The sequence below is a fragment of the Salvelinus alpinus genome, chromosome 12, assembly GCF_045679555.1.
Source record: "Salvelinus alpinus chromosome 12, SLU_Salpinus.1, whole genome shotgun sequence".
NCBI classification, from domain to species: domain Eukaryota; kingdom Metazoa; phylum Chordata; class Actinopteri; order Salmoniformes; family Salmonidae; genus Salvelinus; species Salvelinus alpinus.
The window spans coordinates 32735261-32760999 of NC_092097.1; the positions used below are offsets into that span (position 1 = coordinate 32735261).

Genomic DNA, 25739 nt, shown 5'->3' on the forward strand with positions numbered 1-25739 from the left:
CACAGTCTAAAAACAAGTCTGACAACCAATTATTGTGTAAGTGAATAATTTGAGCAAGGCTAAAGGAACAGATGCAATGCCATATCAAGCTGCCAGCACTTTTAAATTACGTTTTAAATGAGTTCATTTTCGTTACAGGTAGGCTATAATTTAATTTCAATGTAAATGCACCCACGATTTTTGCGTGATAAAGTAGGTTGATGGGAACTAATAGCATGCCCTGGGGCTAGGCCTATTGAATTGCTTACCTTGGATGCTGTGAAGGTAAACTTTTAAACCAGAGCGAAGCTGTTGGTCGTCGACCCTCTCCAACTGATTGAAAACTTTGGCAAAGTTGTTCTGTACAGTTTCATGCCGCCGTACCTCGGCCCGAATCGCATTGGAAAGCGATAACTTGTTACTGCTGTTCATCTTGACACCTGTCTCCGGAGATTAAAGGCGCGAGATTGTCGTTCGTTATCCAATTGAGCGCGCTTCTCCAAACACTTCAAGCAAGGCTAATCGAACCTTTGCATTTAGCTTGAGAACGTCTGTCTGTAGCCTACATCATTAATTAAAAAAAATACGTTTGAACGTCTGTCTGTAGCCTACATCATTAATAAAAAAATACGTTATTAATTTGAGCAAATTTCCTGTTGCATGTTGAAATATCTCCGTTTGTGCCTTACAATGTCTACTTCCTTGTTTTAAAGCGCCGCATTAATGGTGATGAGTTTTGTTTTGTCCTCGGAAAAATTATGACACCATATGAAGAGATTGTGTGTGTGCAGTGTGTGGCTTTGTTGCTATACATGTGAAGTATATAGCATATCATATGATATGTTTCAAGTTGTAATGTCACGTGCACAAGTACAATGGAATGCCTTTCTTGCAAGCTCTAATACTAAAAATAACATAAGGTAGAACAAAAACACACTAGAAATAAGATATAAGAAGAACACAAGTAAGTAAGCATACTATATACAGGGTCAGTCAATTCCAGTACCATATTTACAATGTCCAAATCAAAGAAAATTGTCACATGCGCCGAATACAACAGGTGTAGGTAGACCTTACGTGAAATGCTTACCTACAAGCCCTTAACCAACAATGCAGTTCAAAAAATAGAGTTAAGAAAATATTTACAAAATATGATGAAGTAAAAAATCTAATTAAAAGTAACACAATAAAATTACATAACAATAACGAGGCTATGTACAGGAGTAATGTCTGCAGTTTTCGGTTTGGCTATTTGTTTCAAGTGTATTAGTCTATAAATAAATCATTTTGCCAAAATTCGTCATCCCTCCCATGTCCTATTCGACTGTAGATGTTCTGCAATGTTTATTGCTTGCCTACATTTTGCTCCCTCCTCTATGTTTAATATAACACACATACATGAATTATTCATTTTGGTTGCCTATCCTGACGTGACGTTTGTTCTATAGAATGTATTTGACTCTGATATGTGCCACAGAAAGTATTTGACTCTTGTTACAAAATTAAGGAAATTAGAAGGGTGGGTGGGGCGGGGTTCGGCAACACACTACTGGTCAACATCTGCGGACCCAAGCCAAATCTTTTCAGACTCCTGAGGGGGAAAGGTGTTGTCGTGCTCTCGACCCGCTCCACTCTCGACCCGCTCCACTACAGCCCTGTCGATGTTAATGGGGGCCTGTTCAGCACTTTATTTTTCTATAGTTCACGATCAGCTCCTCTTGTCTTACTCACATTGAGGGAGAGGTTGTTGTCCTGGCACCACACTGCCAGGTCTCTGACCTCGTCCCTATAGGCTGTCTCATCATTGTCGGTGATCAGGCTTACCACTGTTGTGTTGTCAGCTAACTTAATGATGGTGTTGGAGTCGTGCTCGGTCACCCAGTCGTGGGTGAACAGGGAGTACAGGAGGGAACCAAGCACGCACCCCTGATGTGTTGTTGCATACCCTTACCACCTGGGGCACCACGTCATGAAGTCCATGATCCAGTTGCAGAGGGAGGTGTTTAGTCCCAGGGTCCTTAGCTTATTGATCAGCTTTGTGGGCACTATGTTGTTGAACGCTGAGCTGTAGTCAATGAACAGCATTCTCACATAGGTGTTTGTTTTGTCCAGGTGGGAAAGGGCAGTGTGGAGTGCGATTGAGATTGCGTCATCTGTGGATCTGTTGGGGCAGTATGCGAATTGGAGTGGGTCTAGGGTTTTCAGCATGATGGTGTTGATGTGAGCCATGACCAGCCTTTCAAAGCACTTCATGGCTACCGACATGAATGCTATGGGGCGGTAATCATTTAGGCAGGTTACCTTTGCTTTCTTGGGCACGGGGACTATGGTGGTCTGTTTGAAACATGTAGGTATTACAGACTCGGTCAGGGAGAGGTTGAAAACGTCAGTGAAGACACTTGCCAGTTGGTCCGTGCATGCTTTGAGCACACGTCCTGGTAATCCGAATGGCCCCGCGGCGTTTACCTATTTAAAGGTCTTGCTCACATCAGCTACGGAGAGCGTGATCACACAGTCGTCCGGAACAAATCAAATCAAATCAAATTGTATTAGTCACATACACATGGTTAGCAGATGTTAATGCGAGTGTAGCGAAATGCTTGTGCTTCTAGTTCCGACAATGCAGTAATAACAACAAGTAATCTAACCTAACAATTCCACAACTACTACCTTATACACACAAGTGTAAAGGGATAAAGAATATGTACATAAAGATATATGAATGAGTGATGGTACAGAACGGCATAGGCAAGATGCAGTAGATGGTATAGAGTACGGTATATACATATGAGATGAGTACTGTAGGGTATGTAAACATAAAGTGGCATAGTTTAAAGTGGCTAGTGGTACATGTATTACATAAAGATGGCAAGATGCAGTAGATGATATAGAGTACAGTATATACATATACATATGAGATGGGTAATGTAGGGTATGTAAACATTATATTAAGTGGCATTGTTTAAAGTGGCTAGTGGTACATTTTTACATAATTTCCATCAATTCCCATTTTTAAAGTGGCTGGAGTTGAGTCAGTATGTTGGCAGCGGCCGCTAAATGTTAGTGGTGGCTGTTTAACAGTCTGATGGCCTTGAGATAGAAGCTGTTTTTCAGTCTCTCGGTCCCTGCTTTGATGCACCTGTACTGACCTCGCCTTCTGGATGATAGCGGGGTGAACAGGCAGTGGCTTGGGTGGTTGTTGTCCTTGATGATCTTTATGGCCTTCCTGTGACATCGGGTGGTGTAGGTGTCCTGGAGGTCAGGTAGTTTGCCCCCGGTGATGCGTTCTGCAGACCTCACTACCCTCTGGAGAGCCTTACGGTTGTGGGCGGAGCAGTTGCCGTACCAGGCGGTGATACAGCCCGACAGGATGCTCTCGATTGTGCATCTGTAGAAGTTTGTGAGTGCTTTTGGTGACAAGCCGAATTTCTTCAGCCTCCTGAGGTTGAAGAGGCGCTGCTGCGCCTTCTTCACAACGCTGTCTGTGTGGGTGGCTTAATTCAGTTTGTCCGTGATGTGTACACCGAGGAACTTAAAACTTTCCACCTTCTCCACTACTGACCCGTCGATGTGGATAGGGGGGTGCTCCCTCTGCTGTTTCCTGAAGTCCACAATCATCTCCTTTGTTTTGTTGACGTTGAGTGTGAGGTTATTTTCCTGACACCACACTCCGAGGGCCCTCACCTCCTCCCTGTAGGCCGTCTCGTCGTTGTTGGTAATCAAGCCTACCACTGTAGTGTCATCCGCAAACTTGATGATTGAGTTGGAGGCGTGCATGGCCACGCAGTCGTGGGTGAACAGGGAGTACAGGAGAGGGCTCAGAACGCACCCTTGTGGGGCCCCAGTGTTGAGGATCAGCGGGGTGGAGATGTTGTTACCTACCCTCACCACCTGGGGGCGGCCCGTCAGGAAGTCCAGGACCCAGTTGCACAGGGCGGGGTCGAGACCCAGGGTCTCGAGCTTGATGACGAGTTTGGAGGGTACTATGGTGTTAAATGCTGAGCTGTAATCGATGAACAGCATTCTCACATAGGTATTCCTCTTGTCCAGATGGGTTAGGGCAGTGTGCAGTGTGGTTGCGATTGCGTCGTCTGTGGACCTATTGGGTCGGTAAGCAAATTGGAGTGGGTCTAGGGTGTCCGGTAGGGTGGAGGTGATATGGTCCTTGACTAGTCTCTCAAAGCACTTCATGATGACGGAAGTGAGTGCTACGGGGCGGTAGTCGTTTAGCTCAGTTACCTTAGCTTTCTTGGGAACAGGAACAATGGTGGCCCTCTTGAAGCATGTGGGAACAGCAGACTGGGATAAGGATTGATTGAATATGTCCGTAAACACACCAGCCAGCTGGTCTGCGCATGCTCTGAGGACGCGGCTGGGAATGCCGTCTGGGCCTGCAGCCTTGCGAGGGTTAACACGTTTAAATGTTTTACTCACCTCGGCTGCAGTGAAGGAGAGCCCGCAGGTTTTGGTAGCGGGCCGTGTCAGTGGCACTGTATTGTCCTCAAAGCGGGCAAAAAAGTTATTTAGCCTGTCTGGGAGCAAGACATCCTGGTCCGCGACGGGGCTGGTTTTCTTTTTGTAATCCTTGATAGACTGTAGACCCTGCCACATACCTCTTGTGTCTGAGCTGTTGAATTGCGACTCTATTTTGTCTCTGTACTGGGACTTAGCCTGTTTGATTGCCTTGCGGAGAGAATAGCTACACTGTTTGTATTCGGTCATGTTTCCGGTCACCTTGCCCTGGTTAAAAGCAGTGGTTCGCGCTTTCAGTTTCACGCGAATGCTGCCGTCAATCCACGGTTTCTGGTTTGGGAATGTTTTAATCGTTGCTGTGGGTACGACATCGTCAATGCACTTCCTAATGAACTCGCTCACCGAATCAGCATATTCGTCCATGTTGTTGTTGGACGCAATGCGGAACATATTCCAATCCGCGTGATCGAAGCAGTCTTGAAGCGTGGAATCAGATTGGTCGGACCAGCGTTGAACAGACCTGAGCGCGGGAGCTTGTTGTTTTAGTTTCTGTTTGTAGGCTGGAATCAACAAAATGGAGTCGTGGTCAGCTTTTCCGAAAGGAGGGCGGGGGAGGGCCTTATATGCGTCGCGGAAGTTAGTATAACAATGATCCAGGGTTTTACCAGCCCTGGTAGCACAATCGATATGCTGATAGAATTTAGGGAGTTTTGTTTTTAGATTAGCCTTGTTAAAATCCCCAGCTACGATGAATGCAGCCTCAGGGTGTGTGGTTTCCAGTTTACAAAGAGTCAGATAAAGTTCGTTCAGGGCCATCGATGTGTCTGCTTGGGGGGGAATATATACGGCTGTGATTATGATCGAAGAGAATTCCCTTGGTAGATAATGCGGTCGACATTTGATTGTGAGGAGTTCTAGATCAGGTGAACAGAATGACTTGAGTTCCTGTGTGTTGTTATGATGATCACACCACGTCTCGTTAATCATAAGGCATACCCCCCCGCCCCTCTTCTTACCAGAAAGATGTATGTTTCTGTCGGCGCGATGCGTGAAGAAACCAGCTGGCTGCACCGACTCCGTTAGCGTCTCTTGAGTTAGCCATGTTTCCGTGAAGCAGAGCACGTTGCAATCCCTGATGTCTCTCTGGAATGTTACCCGTGCTCGGATTTCATCAACCTTATTGTCAAGAGACTGGACATTGGCGAGTAGTATGCTAGGGAGTGGAGCGCGATGTGCCCGTCTCCGAAGCCTGACCAAGAGACCGCTACGTTTGCTCTCGTGCATGCTTCACTGTTGCTTGCCTCGAAGCGAGCATAAAAGGCTTGTCTGGTAGGCTCGCGTCATTGGGCAGCTCACGCTGGGTTTCCCATTGTAGTCCATAATAGTTTGCAAGCCCTGCCACATCCGACGAGTGTCAGAGCCGGTGTAATAGGATTCAATCTTAGTCCTGTATTGATGCTTTGCCTGTTTGATGGTTCGTCTGAGGGCAATGTGCAGGGATACTGGAGTCAGTTATCGCATGGTTGACCTGTGTAAATCGACTCGAGCTTCGCAACAATATTAGCTGTCATAAGTGTACAGACGGATAATCATTTACAATGATTCCAAATATGGTTAGGGAAAAAAGACGTGGCACAGTGGTCTAAGGTAGCTGTAGCTGTGTTCGAGTCCAGACTCTGTCGCAGCCGGCCGCGACCGGGAGACACATGGGGCGGGGCACAATTGGCCCAGCTAATTCGGGTTAGGGGAGGGTTTGGCCGGCAGGGATGTCCTTGTCCCATTGCGCACTAGCGACTCCTGTGGCGGGCCGGGCACAGTGCACGCTGACATGGTTGCCAGGTGCACAGTTGTTCCTCCGACACATTGGTGCGACTGGCTTCTGGGTTAAGTGGGCATCGTGTCAAGAAGCAGTGCAGCTTGGTTGGGTTGTGTTTCGGAGGACGCATGGCTCTCGACCTTCGCCTCTCCCGAGTCCGTACGGGAGTTGCAGCGATGAGACAAGACTGTAACTACCAATTGGATACCACAAAATCGGGGAGAAAAAGGGGTAAAAGTAAAAAGAAATGTAAAATACAAAAAATAATAATTATAAATCCCAAAGCATATGTGTTGACATATGCATGGATATATTTGCAATATTTGATCATTTATTTGTAATACATGGTCTCGACCATGATGATTGGTTGAAATATATAATCTTTGCTATATCTAAACCAATGACAGACAAGTGAGAGCCTCTCTCACCACACCCACTGATATTGACAGAGACAGAATATCTGTTGTACTGTTTAAAGAGTGAGCGGTGCTTCCTCAAGCTTCGGTTTCGTGAAAGTAAACAAAATAGTGAACAACGTCCAGAGGGAAATATTCCTTGTAGTTGGCAAAGTTAGATAGAATATCTTCAAGATGGTTTGTGGGGGATTTACGTGTTCTAAAAATGCTCTTTGTTCACTCAACGTGGTGTACATGGTAAGTGTCGCTAACTGGTTGTTGCTAATGTTTCCAGCTAGCAGAAGAATGATGATGCTAACAGTGGTAGCAGCAGTACTAGCACAGAGCTAACTAGGATCAATGTTCATTATTGTTTCACTGAGATTTAGCTAGAAGCAAACAATGGACTCTAATTTACTGTCATCTGCAAATGTTGTCACGGTCAACAAGTTATTAGCTACTAACATTTATCTATGCTTTCTGAAGGAGTAACGTTAACCAGCTAACGCTAGCTAGCTAACATATAATTTCATAAGATCATGAAAATGATTACGCAAGGATGTGTGGCGCTTACTACAGGCAGTAACGTGACAAATCATTTCTGATGATTGACTTGATTACCTGTTAGAGGTTGAATTGTATGTGTGTCCGGTATAAACATGCTGGAAGGGTAGCTAGCTACTTACTGTACGCTAATTAACATTTGATTGTATTTGTACCCATTCAGAGGGCATCAGATATGCTCTAGCTAACTCTATACTTTACGTTTGTCAGAGGACATAGCTGATTCTGTCGACAAGTGACGGGTAGCTAGCTATGTCACAGATCTCGTGATAGTAAACATAGACAACAGCATTATCTCTGTAATGTCAACCACAGCCATAACTAGAAATGATCTGTATGTACGAGTCATTTGAGGCGTGAAACTCCAGTAATCATACATAGCTAACTGTTATTGTGCCCTTTAATGACCATAATCCCGTGTGATTGCATTGCTACTGCACAGGGAACACATTGATATAAGATTAATTATATTGCTGCACATCTCGACAAGTGTTAAATCAGATATCCAGTGTTGGAAAATCTAAATTGTTTACATAGTCAATTTACACATAGCACTGACACACTTACCTCACCAGACATACCACCAGGGATATTTTCAAAGGCCACAGGTCCAGAATAAATTGAAAGAAACATACAATATTATACAGAGCGAAGATTGCATAGAACTTCTTTCCATCTCATATACCGCAAGTGAACAGCAAACCTGGTTTCAAAAACCAAATAAAGCAACACCTCACAATGCTTCTCCCCCCATGTATGTGTAACTGATAGATGCACATGGACACTATATGTTAATGTTTTTAAATGTATGTAAATTGTAAAGTATTTTGTCTGTCTTTTTCATCATGCGTCAGTCCCTAGTAAGGCTAGTTTTCGCCATTGGGATCAGCTAATTGGGATCCTAATAACATTAACAACAACAAAATGTATCAAATCATGTTGCATACGACTTGACACAATTAGATCATAGACATGTGAAGGTCTTGTGGAAAAAATAAAGGTTAGCCAAGCACACATTCACAATAAGGTCTTGTCTCATACCTAGAAGGTATATACCCCCTGACTGTTTTGGGGCCAACCATTTTAAAATAGCAACCAATAGTCTCTGTATTCAAGGTACATATTAGATTAGCTAGGCCAATTTTCATTTTTTCTGGTATAGCCTGGTTGTCACTAATAAGGGTTTACTTGTAGTTCATAGACACCAAGATGGACAAAAGTGTGCGTGTATACGAGAAATAGTCAGTGTCCGTTTCTTTGCCCATGTCTGTGTGTATTAGGGATTCATATTTTCCCGAAAAGCAACCAATACAATACTGGGAATAATTCATATTTATCCTATGAGTCCTGGGAAATACTGAAAAGATTGTAAGTGCCCATTTTAAAGCGTTTAAAGCAAGATATGGTCACTATGCCAGGGTTCTCCCCAAATAATGGGTGCTGCGCCGCCTTATCGGCTTGGCTGCACCACTATGTAAAGATTGTAAAGTGTTCCCGGGACAGTCCCGGGATCCCGGTTACTCATGTTAATCCCTAGTGTGTAATGTGTCAGTGTTTGTCTCATTCTCCCCTCACTTAGTTTCTCTCTCTTTAACCCCAGTTGGTTGGTCTGCTGCTGATCGGCGTGGCAGCGTGGGGGAAAGGCTTCGGCATCGTGTCCAGCATCCACATCATCGGCGGGGTCATCGCTGTGGGCGTCTTCCTACTGCTTATCTCCATCGTGGGTCTCATTGGAGCCCTCAACCACCACCAAGTCATGCTCTTCTTCGTATCCTTTATATAAAGGGCACTCACAATCGCAACACACTTTACAATAAAACAATACAAGTAAGGAGATCTTCAATGTCGGCCCTATTCATACCAGTATGGGCAGGCAGAGTTGGCCTATAATGTTCCAAAAGTCTTTGGTATGGGTCACTGTGCGAGTTTCGTGTGCGAGTTGCGAGTGTGCGAGTTTCGTTTTACTTTACTGAATATGGGTCAGTAGTAAAAATGTATTCTCTCAGTCTGTGCAGCCTTTGAATGTTGGTCTGGCTCCTTGACTGCTCCTCTCTCAGTACATGGTCATTCTGTTCCTGGTGTTTCTTTTCCAGTTTGGTGTGTCCTGCTCCTGCCTGGCTATTAACAAGGGACAGCAGGTGTGTGTGTGTGTGTGTGTGTGTGTGTGTGTGTGTGTGTGTGTGTGTGTGTGTGTGTGTGTGTGTGTGTGTGTGTGTGTGTGTGTGTGTGTGTGTGTGTGTGTGTGTGTGTGTGTGTGTGTGTGTGTTTTATCGTTTGACCTCTTCCAGCTCCTGTTTTCTATCTTATGTCCCATCACTCTCTGTCTTTCTTATTGCACACTACTCTCTATATATGGACGTGTGGTTGTCCCTTGCCTACTTCCGGCGCCGACAGAGATGGCCGCTTCGCGTTCCCGAGTAAGCTATGCAGTATATATATATATATATATTTTTTTAAATTTTACCCGCTTTTTCTCCCCAATTTCGTGGTATCCAATTGTTAGTAGTTACTATCTTGTCTCATCGCTACAACTCCCGTACGGGCTCGGGAGAGACGAAGGTCGAAAGCCATGCGTCCTCCGAAACACAACCCAACCAAGCCGCACTGCGGTCTTAACACAGCGCGCATCCAACCCGGAAGCCAGCCGCACCAATGTGTCGGAGGAAACACCGTGCACCTGGCGACCTTGGTTAGCGTGCACTGCTCCCGGCCCGCCACAGGAGTCGCTGGTGCGCGATGAGACAAGGATATCCCTACCGGCCAAACCCTCCCTAACCCGGACGACGCTAGGCCAATTGTGCGTCGCCCCACAGACCTCCCGGTCACGGCCGGCTGTGACAGAGCCTGGACGCGAACCCAGAGTCTCTGGTGGCACAGCTAGCGCTGCGATGCAGTGCCCTAGACCACTGCGCCACCCGGGAGGCCCGGTATTTTGTTTTTTTTATGTGTTATTTCTTACATTGCTACCCCAGGTAATCTTAGGTTTTATTATATACAGTCGGGAGGAACTATTGGATATAAGAGCAACGTCAACTCACCAACATTACGACCAGGAATACGACTTTCCCGAAGCGGATCCTTTGTTTGGCCTACCACCCAGGACAATAGATCAGATCCCAGCCGGCGACCCAAAACAACGGCGCCGTAGAAGGGGCAGACAGAGCGGTCTTCTGGTCAGGCTCCCGTAGACGGGCACATCGCGCACCGCTCCCGAGCATACTACTCGCCAATGTCCAGTCTCTTGACAACAAGGTAGACGAAATCCGAGCAAGGGTAGCATTCCAGAGAGACATCCGAGACTGTAACGTTCTTTGTTTCACGGAAACATGGCTCACTCGAGACACGCTATCTGAGTCGGTACAGCCACCTGGTTTCTTCACGCATCGCGCCGTCATAAACAAGCATCTCTCTGGTAAGAAGAAGGTCGGGGGTGTATGCCTTATGATTAACGAGACGTGGTGTGATCATAATAACATACAGGAACTCAAGTCCTTTCGTTCACCTGACTTAGAATTCCTCACAATCAAATGACGACCACATTATCTACCAAGAGAATTTTCAGACACATCGACGGCCCTGAAAGAACTTCATTGTAAACTGGAAACCACATATCCTGAGGCTGCATTTATTGTAGCCGGGGATTTTAACAAGGCTAATCTGAAAACAAGGCTCCCCAAATTCTATCAGCATATCGATTGTGCTACCAGGGCTGGCAAAACCCTAGACCACTATTATTCTAACTTCTGCGACACATTTAAGGCCCTCCCCCGCCCTCCCTTCGGAAAAGCTGACCACGAGTCCATTTTGTTGCTCCCAGCCTATAGACAGAAACTTAAACAGGAAGCACCCGTGCTCAGGTCTGTTCAACGCTGGTCCGACCAATCGGATTCCACGCTTCAAGATTGCTTCGATCACGTGGACTGGGATATGTGCCGCATTGCGGCGAACAACAACATTGACGAATACGCTGATTCGGTGTGCGAGTTTATTAACATGTGCATCGGTGATGTTGTACCCACAGCGTCTATTAAAACATTCCCCAACCAGAAATCGTGGATTGATGGCAGCATTCGCGCAAAATTGAATGCGCGAAACACTGCTTTTAATCAGGGCAAGGTGACCGGAAACATGACCGAATACAAACAGTGTAGCTATTCCCTCCGCAAGGCAATCAAACAAGCTAAGCGTCAGTACAGACACAAAGTGGAGTCATGATTTCAACGGCTCGGAGAAGAGAGGTATGTGGCAGGGTCTACAGTCAATCACGGACTACAAAAGAAAAACCATCCCCGTCGCGGATCACGATACCTTGCTCCCAGACAGACTAAACAACTTTTTTTCTCGCTTTGAGGACAATACAGTGCCACTGACACGGCCCGCTACCAAAACCTGCGGGCTCTCCTTCACTGTAGCCAATGTGAGTAAAACATTTAAACGTGTTAACCCTCGCAAGGCTGCAGGCCCAGACGGCATCCCCGGCCGTGTCCTCAGAGCATGCGCAGACCATCTGGCTGGTGTGTTTACAGACATATTCAATCAATCCTTATCCCAGTCTGCTGTTCCCACATGCTTCAAGAGGGCCATCATTGTTCCTGTTCCCAAGAAAGCTAAGGTAACTGAGCTAAATGACTACCGCCCTGTAGCACTCACTTCCGTCATCATGAAGTGCTTTGAGAGACTAGTCAAGGACCATATCACCTCCACCCTACCTGACACCCTAGACCCACTCCAATTTGCTTATCGCCCCAATAGGTCCACAGACGACGCAATCGCCATCACACTGCACAATGCCCTAACCCATCTGGACAAGAGGAATACCTATGTAAGAATGCTGTTCATCGATTACAGCTCAGCATTTAACACCATAGTACCCTCCAAACTCGTAATTAAGCTTGAGACCCTGGGTCTCGACCCCGCCCTGTGCAACTGGGTCCTGGACTTCCTGACGGGCCGCCCCCAGGTGGTGAGGGTAGGTAACAACATCTCCACCCCGCTGATCCTCAACACTGGGTCCCCACAAGGGTGCGTTCTCAGCCCTCTCCTGTACTCCCTGTTCACCCACGACTGCGTGGCCATGCACGCCTCCAACTCAATCATCAAGTTGGCAGACGACACTAGAGTGGTAAGCTTGATTACCAACAACGACGAGACGGCCTACGGGGAGGAGGTGAGGGCCCTCGTAGTGTGGTGTCAGGAAAATAACCTCCCACTCAATGTCAACAAAACAAAGGAGATGATCGTGGACTTCAGGAAACAGCAGAGGGAGCAGCCCTCTATCTACATTGACGGGACAGTAGTGGAGAGGGTGGAGAGTTTTAAGTTCCTCGGCGTACACATCACGGACAAACTGAAATGGTCCACCCACACAGACAGCGTGGTGAAGAAGGTGCAGCAACCTCAGGAGGCTGAAGAAATTCGGCTTGTCACCAAAAACACTCACAAACCTTTACAGATTCACAATCGAGAGCATCCTGTCGGGCTGCATCACCGCCTGGTACGGCAGCTACTCTGCCCATAACCGTAAGTCTCTCCAGAGGGTAGTGAGGTCTGCACAACGCATCACCGGGTGCAAACTACCTGCCCTCCAGGACACCTACACCCCCTGATGTCACAGGAAGGCCAAAAAGATCAAAACAACCACCCGAGCCACTGCCTGTTCACCCCGCTATCATCCAGAAGGCGAGGTCAGTACAGGTGCATCAAAGCGGGGACCGAGAGACTGAAAACCAGCTTATATCTCAAGGCCATCCGACTGTTAAACAACCATCACTAACATTGAGTGGCTGCTGCCAACATACTGACTCAACTCCAGCCACTTTAATAATGGAAAAATAGATGTAATCAATTTAAAACTAGGCATTTTATATGTTTACATACCCTACATTACTCATTTCATATGTATATACTGTACGCTATACCATCTACTGCATCTTGCCATCTTGATGTAATGTATCACTAGCCACTTTAAACAATGCCACTTCATATGTTTTCATACCCTACATTACTCATCTCATATGTATATACTGTACTCTATACCATCTACTGCATCTTGCCTATGCCGTTCGGCCATCACTCATTTATATATTCTTATGTTCATATTCGTATTCATTCCTTTACACTTGTGTGTATAAGGTAGTTGTTGTGAAATTGTTAGGTTATATTACTTGTTAGATATTACTGCATGGTCGGAACTAGAAGCACAAGCATTTCGCTACACTTGCATTAACATCTGCTAACCATGTGTATGTGACAAATAAATTTGATTTGCCTTGTGTGTTGCAGTGATTGCCATTCCACAGCACTCCTGTCACTGTCCTCACCTGTGTGCGTTTGGTCTCCAACCCAGGTGAAGCTGTTGAGTGGTACCTGGGCGTTGATGAGCAACGACACGCGGCTGGGCGTGGAGAGCAAGTTGAACTGCTGTGGGCTGCTGAACAACAACCAGAGCAAGGAGCAGTTCAACGAGGACGTGAAACTCTGCAATGCGGTGAGAGAGACACACCAGTTTGCTCTCTGCGCTCAGCCTTTAAGACCTTTCTCTCTGGATGTGGTTCTCTGCATGTGGTTTAAGCCACTCTGGTTACTCTCTGCCCTCAACAGCTTTCCCAACTTGTCTTAACCATTACAGATCAAAAACAAAACCAGCACTGGACTGCCTATTATAGGTAGAAAGAAAGAAAAAAAAACAGGATCGCAGTAGACCGTAATCTTATGGTTGGCCTTTTACTCTTTATGCAGATGCAGTCGTATGTTTGGACTTCCTCTCTTTATGTGATTGTTGTCTCATTGAAGGCTTTCTCGTTCCCCCTCTGTGTAGCCCTGTAAGCATGCCAGGTGTTTCACCTGTGGGGACTTGATGCTGCAGCACGCTGCAGAGGCTCTGAAAATCCTGGGTGCAGTAGGACTCTTCTTCAGCTTCACAGAGGTCAGGAAACCGCTCCTGACTATACCTACAAGAGCTAAAATACACACATCACAACACTCACACTCATCCCTAAATGCACAAAGGGGGGAATTCCGACCCGAGTTAAGCACATGTAAATGGTTTATAATTCTCTTTTTATGCACTTTTCTCTCCATGCGTATTCTGACCTTGAACTTAAGCACGAGAATAGCATACTATTCACCGGCTATTCGTTTGGGTGGAGATTTAAGAAATGACGATGTCACACCGAATTCTGACCTTGACTTAATTCCCTTCATAATTCCACCACCTTTACGCGCGATTAATAAGGTCGAGCAACAACATCTTTATTATTTCTGGAAGAACTAACACCATTCTCCATGCACTGTAATTTACAAATTGACAAGAGATTGATAAAAGCTAGGTAAATGAGTAAGCCATTTGGATAAGGGGATTGTAAATATAAATTACAACTGTTTGAGATCTATTTTACCTTATGATCACTGGAGACAAATGTGAAACCAGATATATGGCAGCAAACTGAAGCATATCAACATATCACCTTTTCCACAGTGAAGTTATGAAATGCTGGCCTTATACAGTAACTTGGGATGAAATTTGGAGACTCAAGCTATAGGGTTCTGTAGCCATGCGCAAATGACAGTATAGCGCCAAACCTATAGAGTTGATTTATGATTTCTACAATGTTTTAATTATAAGGCCAGACTTTTCAGAATTATTATTATTTATTTTTTTTGTATTTTTTTTGTGTCGTGTTAGCCGCTTTCGGTAGCCACAATCAGTTATACCCACATTTTATAATTGTCACTGACTTTAGTGTTGGATTCCTTACATCATTCCATTACATTGTTAGTTTGTTCCTGAGGATCGCTAGCAATAGTGGATCATATTAGGCTACCGTATTACAAGTTGTGCAATAATTTGGGACATGTAGCCTATTTGAGTCATTATGGAACTCAGACCACACTTAGCAGGTTAAACCTGGAGCCTGGCGCACGGTTCACGATGACTGGATTTTGTCATCACAGTTGCATGATTATTAGGGTAGATTTATAGGACTACTGTTCAACCCCTATTGTAAAAATTTTTCACCTTCCAATATTTCATGGATCGAACGATTGAATATGTCAACTTTCAGGATGAATCAAACCACTTTTTGATTCACAAATGTATTTTGTGTGTAAAGGCTCTCTAAACCAGCTTTTTATTATTAATAATTACTATCCTAACGCTAAATCGTATACAAGATCAGAGCATTTTTTAAATCTACCAATTGGTGCTGGCTTTCTTTACATGGCTTTCTTTCATTGAGCCCTAATATTCTGAATTGTTCTCTCCATTTATTCTAGTGAATCTGTCAAATTCAATTTAAAGGAATGGCTTTAGATAAATGTACTGAAAACTCCACAGGGAAATCTGTTGGCCAGCAAGCAGGAGGGTTTTCAGCGGTTTAATTAAATACACTGCTCAAAAAAATAAAGGGAACACTAAAATAACACATCCTAGATCTGAATGAATGAAATATTCTTATTAAATACTTTTTTCTTTACATAGTTGAATGTGCTGACAACAAAATCACACAAAAATGATCAATGGAAATCAAATTTATCAACCCATGGAGGTCTGGATTTGGAGTCACACTCAAAATGAAAGTGGAAAACCACACTACAGGCTGATCCAACTTTGATGTAATGTCCTTAAAACAAGTCAAAATGAGGCTCAGTAGTGTGTGTGGCCTCCACGTGCCTGTATGACCTCCCTAAAACGCCTGGGCATGCTCCTGATGAGGTGGCGGATGGTCTCCTGAGGGATCTCCTCCCAGACCTGGACTAAAGCATCCGCCAACTCCTGGACAGTCTGTGGTGCAACGTGTCGTTGGTGGATGGAGCGAGACATGATGTCCCAGATGTGCTCAATTGGATTCAGGTCTGGGGAACGGGTGGGCCAGTCCATAGCATCAATGCCTTCCTCTTGCCGGAACTGCTGACACACTCCAGCCACATGAGGTCTAGCATTGTCTTGCATTAGGAGGAACCCAGGGCCAACCGCACCAGCATATGGTCTCACAAGGGGTCTGAGGATCTCATCTCGGTACCTAATGGCAGTCAGGCTACCTCTGGCGAGCACATGGAGGGCTGTGCGGCCCCCAAAGAAATGCCACCCCACACCATGACTGACCCACCGCCAAACCGGTCATGCTGGAGGATGTTGCAGGCAGCAGAACGTTCTCCACGGCGTCTCCAGACTCTATCACGTCTGTCACATGTGCTCAGTGTGAACCTGCTTTCATCTGTGAAGAGCACAGGGCGCCAGTGGCGAATTTGCCAATCTTGGTGTTCTCTGGCAAATGCCAAACGTCCTGCACGGTGTTGGGCTGTAAGCACAACCCCCACCTGTGGACGTCGGGCCCTCATACCACCCTGTTTCTGACTGTTTGAGCAGACACATACACATTTGTGGCCTGCTGGAGGTAATTTTGCAGGGCTCTGGCAGTGCTCCTCCTGCTCCTCCTTGCACAAAGGCGGAGGTAGCGGTCCTGCTGCTGGGTTGTTGCCCTCCTACGGCCTCCTCCACGTCTCCTGATGTACTGGCCTGTCTCCTGGTAGCGCCTCCATGCTCTGGACACTACGCTGACAGACACAGCAAACCTTCTTGCCACAGCTCGCATTGATGTGCAATCCTGGATGTGCTGCACTACCTGAGCCACTTGTGTGGGTTGTAGACTCCGTCTCATGCTACCACTAGAGTGAAAGCACCGCCAGCATTCAAAAGTGACCAAAACATCAGCCAGGAAGCATAGGAACTGAGAAGTGGTCTGTGGTCACCACCTGCAGAACCATTCCTTTATTGGGGGTGTCTTGCTAATTGCCTATAATTTCCACCTGTTGTCTATTCCATTTGCACAACAGCATGTGAAATTTATTGTCAATCAGTGTTGCTTCCTAAGTGGACAGTTTGATTTCACAGAAGTGTGATTGACTTGGAGTTACATTGTGTTGTTTAAGTGTTCCCTTTATTTTTTTGAGCAGTGTATATTCAGCAGGCGCAAGGGAACCACGCCTGTAAAGCCCATTACGCAGCTGCATAAGGTAAATCTGAATACAAACAACGGAGAAGTGCGTAAGAAAGGCATACATTTCCTTGGTCTGAATCGGTGCCCATACAGTACAGGTGAACACTATCACCATATACAGACACACACATACACATTTCTCATGAATGTTGTTCTGTTTCAGATCTTGGGTGTGTGGCTGGCTGCACGTTACAGGAACCAGAAGGATCCAAGAGCCAACCCCAGTGCATTCCTATAAGAGCAGAGCGTGAAGAGGCCCACAAGTTACGCACCATGATATAGACACACACACGCAAAATACAACATTGGAGATACACATACATACACACAGATGTGCCAATATGAAAAGAACAACACACACTCGCAGCCTGATGCCAATTGACAACCCACTAAGTACCTTCTGGTTCTCACATGTGCATACACACACACTGGGGAAGAAAAGGCCATGTTGGTCTGTACAGTTTCTTCTCATGTACGATAGGATTGTTCAACAGCTTTTTTTTGTATTACTTCTATGTCAGTGTTTCTCAACCTCTGGTCTGTGGACCTGCACTGCTCTTTGGGATAATGGGGACCACTCCCTCAGATGCTAATACTTATTTACTTTGTTCTTAATTAGAAGTTTTAAACAACACATTTCTCCAGAGGTATATCTGGTTCATGTTCATTAGGCACCAAACAGAAGAACATGTACAGAAACAAGGAGGGACCTGCACTTTTCCAATAAGAAAGTTTTTATTTTCCATTCTACGTTTTGCTAATGAATATGAGCCTGTGCTCACTAGTCCCTGGTACCAAACCAGTTGAGAACGACCCCGTTCAGAGACCCCTATCCCTGTCTGTCCATGATGTGGGTAGACTACACAGACGCAGCACCCTGTGCACCAACTACCAGCATAGCACTGTGTGTGATGGCATACACAGAATTGATCTTTTTTTAACCAAGAAAAATCTTTTATAATTTAAGGGTTTTGTCTATGCCACAAAATGTTGTGATTGTGATTTTACATAGTAGACTTCTGTGTAGCTTCTGTTGATTTTTAACAAGATGTCATTGTGTGCAGTGTGGCCATCAATATTTCTTGACAAAGAAAGCGGTGCCTTATAGATCATGTCATGTTAGTGCCTTGGGTGGGAATTAGATTTTGTGCCAAACTATTGATTAAGAGGGGATACTGAATTGGATAGTCTATAGAGACATTTCTCTTCCTTTTGAGCTAAAACATTAAGCACTTTAATGGAGTTCAGACAATAAAAACGTAGGCGTAATTCAGTTACCCCCCCCCCCCCATCTATCCACATAGCACTTTATTCAACACATGCATTTGCTCCTGTATAATATTACATTTGTTTTGTTTGTGGTACTATGGACACTAGAGGGCTTTGACACTGAGTAAAAGTTGTCATTAAACAATTCATCTGGACCACCAGAGTTAATACTGGAGATAATGCCTTTGTGGAGATGCTATGGGAAATGCAACATGTTTTTCTCACATCTCTCCTTGGCCTGTCCTGATATGCACCACCCTCACCTCAATTGTCTCTAGACATAGAGCTAGGACATTTTAACATATTTAATGAATGAACAAAACATGTTTGCCAGTGTTGATAGTTGTCACACACTCCTTCATAAAATAAGTGCAGCCAGTCTCAAAAGTTGAGACAAACTAGTCTGGAGAATTAAAATGAATTTAACGCTTTGATTAGGAATATACAATTAAGGGAAAATGTAGAACTACAGCACAAAGCAATGGGCAGCACAGTTTTTGGATGATCTAGCTTAAGTGGTACCACTACCTGCCTTCATATGTTGACACTGAACCATCTGATCCTTTTCTGTGCATTTTTGTTTCCACTATCTATTTTGTAATTAACCTGAAAGTGTTTTCCTAGTGGCACTTTGCCAGATTTTATTTATTTGCCTGTCATTGGAGGAAATCATTTGCTATGGCCTAATTGATGCAATCTTGGAAGAAGTTTAAAAGCTTTTAACCACCTGCCTAAATACTTAGCATACCAGTGACTGTTCACAATAATTGTCAATTTGCAGCATCTAAAAACTGAGCAAAGAGTTGAGGAATGAGTTTTATTAAGTATTGCCCTTAATGGTAACTCTGCTAAAAGCCTTTGGTTGCACAGTGCTTCTGCACAGCAATGGGTTGTCAGAGTTAGTATATTAGTGATGTGGCACTTCCGACGGCTGTGAGACTGCCACTATACGTCCTGACTCAAGGTTTTGACCCTAAAGTTTGTCCATGATTGACAGAATGACTCATGTTCTAGATTATGGCAGTCTCAGCTTCCTGTTGCTTTTCACCCAAATGGCTCCCTATATAGTGGACTGCTTTCAAGTAGTGCACTATATACGGAACGGGATGCCATTTGGGACTCAACGTTCTTACTGTGGACTTGATTGCCTGCTTAACCTTAAGGTTTATTTTTTGTGCAGCACGTTTTTCCTATTAAATGTCATGATTCAGGAGCCTGGTTTGTTTAGTCATTTCATTCACTTCTCTGAATTTGTAATAAGACAAGACATTTACACACTTTGAATTAACCTAGAAATTGAAAAGGGATAGAAAATGCATTTTCCATTAACATTGAATATAAAATGTAGTTAGAAATGCCTGTTAGTTGATTGTAGCAGCTTTATTAGTCTTTGCAACACTGATACATTGGGAGGGATGCTTGGTACAGAAAAATACATTTGGCCTGTAAACCTGTTCAACAAATGCCACTTCGCTACTGTGTTCATGTGTGAATTTACAAAAATACATGAAGCTATAATATTAATGACTCAGGACAGTTATGCCGTGTTGTATGTATGGGTGCACATTTCACTTGGGGAATGAACGAGTCAATCCCTCTTCAGGTTCATATCCATATTGGTCCTAAAACCCCACTTCTCTCCTTACATTCTCCAGGTGGTCCACTGGGTGTGAGTAGCTTGTGTAGTAAGATAAAAGGACCCACAACAGGAACCTGGCCTGAAATGCACTGAATGACAATTACACAAATGGAGTCAGGGTTACCATTCCTCATGGTACCGTCCTTCCATGTCATTAACTGCATTTCAACCATTTGTCACTTCCTCATTCTCCTGGAAGTAAGGATGTTCTAGAGCATTCAGGGCAGAGATTCGTCTTAGAGGGTCAAAAGTTAGCATTTTCTGTGGGAAAAACAGAACACTTGAGTTACAAATGTGAATCCTATCTTGTATACCGCCATAGCTTTATTTCATTAATCATAGCTTTTACAAGCATTGGTCTGGATAATAAAAAAAATACACTTTTGGCCAGGATTCACACTAACCCAAGTGGATCCTGGACCGGTTTATACAATTCTACCATTTTGCATTTCAACGCTACCAAAAAGTTTATTTTCACCAAACCGAACACCCTCCACAGCTGGTTAGAAAACCAAGAAGTCTCACCAGCAGCAACTCTGTCCCCTGTTTATTGATCTCTGGAGCGTAGTCGGTGATTGGGCGGGGGCTGATAGGACTGAAGTTGTGTCGTGAGAGGGTGACATCAGCAGGCCACTCCTCCTCAGGTGGCAGGCCAATCACACTGTGGAATGGCAGACAGGAAGGTTCAAGCCAGCCAGTCACACAAGCGTTTCAGAAAGAATTGACAGAAGACTGATCCAAAGTGACAAGAGGGTTACGTCCCAAATGGCACTTGTCAAAAGAAGTGCACTATATAGGGTGCCATTTGGGATACAACCCAGGAGATTCCAGCCCATACTCACTTGAATATCTTTCCCAGTTGGTCCACTTCAGAGTCTCCACAGAACAATGGTCTACATGAGAGAGTTTGGATTTGTGTTAAAGTGCTGTTGGCCAATTTCCCCAGCTGTGAAACAAGCAGTATCGTCTTTCTATATGCCCCCAAATGCCTCCATTTTATTGTTCCGACCTATAGCCATGTCTGTGGGACATTACAGGGGCCTGGCTGACCCTTCTGTGTAGACTGGTGTGGCCTGGTCGTTAGTGTGGGGCCATAATGATAAGAGAAGAATCCCTGAGTGCCACAGCAGTAGTCTGCTATACTGCCATTTGACTACATGGTGGCAGCATAATCACAGAAATGAGTGCTCGGTCCCACTACAGCCAGAAACAAATTGGGTTTGTCTTCCTCCGTATGTGACTCGTTTCAGGAAACTAGGCATATGTCGCGAGTCACTACTTCACAGGAGAGCCATTTGAACAAAAACGTATTAAAAAAATAATAATAATTGAAATGTGTTTTTTGGCAGAAATGCCTTCTGGAACACGTGAACTTTCATGTGCCTTAATAACAAACGTGTATGCCATCTGTAAATACGAATACACGTTTGTTAAATTACGAGCCTAGTTGGTTAAGCCACAGAAAAAGTCAACAACCTTCCCACTAACCATGATTGGCTGAGATAATGAGTGGGCTGGACATACCGAGAGAGGAGTTCAGATTGGTCTGCCATACAGGAGGCTTCTGTCTAATTGAGCTGGTAAGTCTGTTGGTAATCCTGTCGATTACAGCTTTCTTTTTTATGTATCATGTACTTTCTGGAGGATAGAGTTTTGGAATTAGAGTATGATAGCTAAAGAGATGGAGAAAACACCTGTTTCTGGATTACATCTTCAAACTAAGGGCAACCATGGCATAGCATCCAGGGCCCCGACCTCCAGCGGGCCCCCAGATAGCATATGATAGCAAAAATGTGTAGAATTGGTCCAATTTCCTGCAATTCTACACATTTTTGCTATCATATGCTATCTGGGTGTCCGTTCAGTAATCTGGCCATGAGTGTTATTAACTTTGCTGGGTGGAATATTATCGATTAATCCAATGAGAATCATGTTAGAATATCAGATTAAGGGCCCCCCGAGTGGCCAGGTGGTCAAGCAAAAACTAAACCAGGAAGCACTGTCAACCAAAAACTAAACCAGGAGGCACCAGTGACTCGGTCAATAAGAAAGTGGTCAGATGAAGCAGATTCTAAACTACAGGACTGTTTTGCTAGCACAGACTGGAATATGTTCCGGAATTCTTCTGATGGCATTGAGGAGTACACCACAACAGTCACTGGCTTCATCAATAAGTGCATCTGACGTCGTCCTCACAGTAAACCCTACATTCATACCCCAACCAGAAGCCATGGATTACAGGCAACATCCGCACTGAGCTAAAGGCTAGAGCTGCCGCTTTCAATGAGCGGGACTCTAACCCGGAAGCCTATAAGAAATCCCACTATGACCTCCGACGAACCATCAAACAGGCAAAGCGTCAATACAGGACTAAGATCGAATCGTACTACACCGGCTCTAGTCCTCGTGCCCAAGAAAGCGAAGGTAACCTGCCTAAATGACTACCGACCCGTAGCACTCACGTCTGTAGCCATGAAGTGCTTTGAAAGACTGGTCATGCTCACAACAACACCATTATCCCAGAAACTCTAGACCCACTCCAATTTGTATACGGCCCCAACAGATCCACAGATGATGTAATCCCTATTGCACTCAACACTGCCCTTTCCCACCTGAACAAAAGGGCGGCAGGTAGGGGGTGGTGGGTACCCTAGTGGTTAGAGCGTTGGGCCAGTAACCGTACATTGACTCTGTACCTGTACCCTCTTTATATAGAGTCGCTTGTTATTTTACTGCTGCTGTTTAATTATGTTACTTTTATTTTCTATTTTTTACTTAACCAAGCATTGTTGGTTAAGGGCTTGTAAGTAAGCGTTTAACTGTAAGGTCTACACCTGTTGTATTCGGCGCATGTGACAAATACAATTTGATTAGCCACGAGGTATCCTGGTTCGAGTCCAGGCTCTGTCGCAGCTGGCCGCGACCGGGAGATCGATGAGGCGGCGCATAATTGGCCCAGCGTCGTCCTGGTTAGGGGAGGGTTTGGCCGGCAGGGATGTTCTTGTCCCATCGCGCACTTGCGACTCCTGTGGTGGGCCGGGCGCAATGTACTCTGATACGGTCGCCAGGTGTACAGTGACACACTTGGTGCGGCTGGCTTCCTGGTTAAGTGGGGATTGTGTCAAGAAGCAGTGCGGCTTGGCTGGGTTATGTTTCGGAGGACGCACGACTCTCGACCTTCGCCTCTCCCGAGTCCGTACGGAAGTTGCAGCGATGGGACAAGACTGTAACTACCAATTGGATACCACGAAATTGGGGAGATAAAGGGGTAAAACAATTAAAAATACTATAAAAATGTCAATTAAAAACAAAATATGAATATCGGATTAATGTGTATATAGCTACTTACGTATACACTGAGTGTACGAAACATTAAGAACACCTGCTCTTTCCATGACAGACTGACCAGGTGAAAGCTATGATCCCTATTGATGTCACTTGTAAAATCTACTTCAATCAGTGTAGATGAGGGGGAGGAGACAGGTTAAACAATTGAGACATGGATTGTGCATGTTCACCATTCTTCAGGTGAATGGGCAAGATAAAAGATTTGCGTGCCTTTGGTAGTAGGTGCCAGGCACACTGGTTTGTGTCAATAACTGCAACGCTGCTGGGTTTTTCACACAACAGTTTCCTGTGTGTATCAAGAATGGTCCACCACCCCAAGGACATCCAGCCATATAACTGGGACGCATTGGAGTCAACATGGGCCAGCATCCCTGTGGAACTCTTTCGACACGCTCCGACCAATTGAGGCTGTTCTGAGGTCGGGGGGGGGGGTGCAACTCAATATGAGGAAGGTGCTCTTAATGTTTTGGACACTCATTGTACATTACATTAAGAGTCTCAAAAGATAAATACAGGTATTTTCCAGTATATCAAATAAGCCTTGACCACTCACTTGCGTCGGAACATCTCAGCAAAGATGCAGCCCGTGCTCCAGATGTCCACAGGCGTGGCATAGGTGGACTGGAGCAAGACCTCAGGAGGCCTGTACCACAGAGTCACCACCTGAGAGTCGTGGAGGAGAGAGACGTCAAGGGGGCAGTTGGTAGTATTATGAATGCATATTAATTTTAATGCATGAAAACTGAAATCCGCCATACCCAATTTCTACCAGCATGTCACCTGTGCAATTTGACGCAAAGAAACCTCTAGATCACCTTTACTCCACACAGAGACGCATACAAAGCTCTCCCTTACCATCCATCTGGCCTATCTTCCTGATTCCTGCTTAAAAGCAAAAACTCAAACAGGAAGTACCAGTGACGCGCTCAATACGGAAGTGGTGCGATGAAACGGATGCTAAGCTACAGGACTGTTTCTCTAGCAAAGACTGGAATTTGTTCAGGGATTCATCCTGTTTGTCTATCCTGATTGCCTAGTCACTTTTACCCCTACCTACATGTACAGATTACCACAACTACCTCACCTGCACATTGAATCAGTACTTATATTATTTTTTGCACACACAAAAATACTGTCTAACTCTGCATTGTTGGGAAAGGGCTCATAAGTAAGCATTTCACCGTAAGTCTACACTGGTTGTATTCGGCACGTGACAAATTCATTTTTTAAATTGAATATTTAAAACATACAATATACTTGTAGTTGTTGAGCGGCTTCACTGCATCACATTAGTCATCTAACAGACTCCCATCCAGAGCGACACACAGAAGCAACCAGGGTCAACGCCCTGCTCAAGGGCACGTCGACAGATCTCCCACAAGGTCAAAAACGGGGACCCGAACCAGCGATCCATCAGCCCAAGCTCCCAAACGCCAGGCCTCCAAGAGCCCCCCGAAAGTTCCCCAAGACATGCCCCGAGAAAAAAAAATGCATTTGATTTGATATGAGTAGGATGAGAGAGAAGTATGAATGTATATGAATATTTATGCCAAGTGTAAAGCATAAGTAAGCATTATGGTGAATGCACAGATACCCCTTCAATCCTCAACAATAGTGTGTGTCTTCCTACCACAGGAGTGAGGGCCATGTGGTAGCTGTAGATCCTTGCCAGTCCAAAGTCGGCGAGCTTCACCTGACCACGGCTGGTGACCAGGATGTTCTCTGGCTTCAGGTCCCGGTGCACCACGCGGTTCGAGTGGAGGAACGCCAGGCCACACAGCAACTGACGCATCAGGTCCTAACACACACAGGGGGACACATTTAACCTGCGTACCATGCTCGACCGACTCAACGGTCTTCCATCACATCCAGCCAGGTAGAATGAGAGGGAAACCTATACTGACTGTACAGCTGGTCCTGTGTGCAAACAGGCCTGGTTAGGGCTGTGGCGGTCATGAAATTCTGTCAGCCGGTGATTGTCAAGCAAATAACTGCCGGTCTCACGGTAACTGACAGTTAAATAACATAAACACATTTAGCATCTCCTAGCTTCCACGCATAGCGTACCAGCCATTGATGCAGACCTTGGGAACATCTACATTTTAAAAAGTCTAATAAATCCATGTAATATAGCCTACACTATCACAATAAATCCTTTACTTATTTTAGACGGGTCTAAAGAAACATGATATGAAGAAAATATAGTCTATTTCAGAAGAACAGAATAGCATACTCTGAGTTGTCCTTTTTATTTAACT

General features: G+C 45.0%; 3 protein-coding genes across 9 annotated transcripts in view; 1 reads left to right on the forward strand and 2 right to left on the reverse strand.

Moving 5' to 3' along the window:
* Positions 1 to 646, reverse strand: part of LOC139535901 (arf-GAP with GTPase, ANK repeat and PH domain-containing protein 1-like) — a 47107-nt gene extending 46461 nt beyond the window's left edge. Inside the window, exon 1 of the mRNA XM_071335841.1 lies at positions 249 to 646. Within this exon, the coding sequence (XP_071191942.1) occupies positions 249 to 411 (163 nt within the window). The 5' untranslated portion in view covers positions 412 to 646. The remainder of the gene's footprint in view (positions 1 to 248) is intronic.
* On the forward strand, positions 1 to 19707 carry LOC139535904 (tetraspanin-31-like). 4 transcript variants are annotated; one of them, XM_071335845.1, is made up of 7 exons: positions 1 to 138; positions 8828 to 8995; positions 9285 to 9365; positions 13574 to 13714; positions 14045 to 14152; positions 17182 to 17241; positions 17389 to 19707. In XM_071335845.1, the coding sequence occupies exons 1-7, from the start codon at positions 118 to 120 to the stop codon at positions 17461 to 17463; spliced, it is 654 nt and encodes a 217-aa protein (XP_071191946.1). In that variant the 5' UTR covers positions 1 to 117; the 3' UTR covers positions 17464 to 19707. The 4 variants fall into 4 exon arrangements, with proteins under 4 accessions (XP_071191946.1, XP_071191949.1, XP_071191948.1 ...); XM_071335844.1 differs by lacking the exon at positions 1 to 138 and adding an exon at positions 6710 to 6921; XM_071335848.1 differs by lacking the exon at positions 17182 to 17241 and having other exon boundaries at positions 5 to 138.
* Positions 19298 to 25739, reverse strand: part of LOC139535902 (cyclin-dependent kinase 4-like) — a 15806-nt gene continuing 9364 nt past the window's right edge. For 2 of the 4 annotated variants that reach the window (XM_071335842.1, XM_071335843.1), the window contains exons 4-8: positions 25112 to 25279; positions 24035 to 24144; positions 20976 to 21026; positions 20659 to 20794; positions 19856 to 20394 (exon numbers count right to left, since the gene is read on the reverse strand). In XM_071335842.1, coding sequence (XP_071191943.1) covers positions 20299 to 20394; positions 20659 to 20794; positions 20976 to 21026; positions 24035 to 24144; positions 25112 to 25279 — 561 coding nt within the window. In that variant the 3' untranslated portion in view covers positions 19856 to 20298. Of the gene's footprint in view, positions 19772 to 19855; positions 20395 to 20658; positions 20795 to 20975; positions 21027 to 24034; positions 24145 to 25111; positions 25280 to 25739 lie in introns of those variants that run through there. The other 2 variants (XR_011667221.1, XR_011667222.1) reach the window with 2 other exon arrangements.

Bases quoted from the DNA above. Each gene is read 5' to 3' on its own strand.
- LOC139535904 (XM_071335844.1), top strand. From the start codon at position 6,859: ATGGTTTGTGGGGGATTTACGTGTTCTAAAAATGCTCTTTGTTCACTC. The intron at 6,922-8,827 runs GTAAGTGTCGCT...CTTTAACCCCAG, and splicing joins CACTCAACGTGGTGTACATG to TTGGTTGGTCTGCTGCTGAT. The intron at 8,996-9,284 runs GTATCCTTTATA...CTCCTCTCTCAG, and splicing joins ACCAAGTCATGCTCTTCTTC to TACATGGTCATTCTGTTCCT.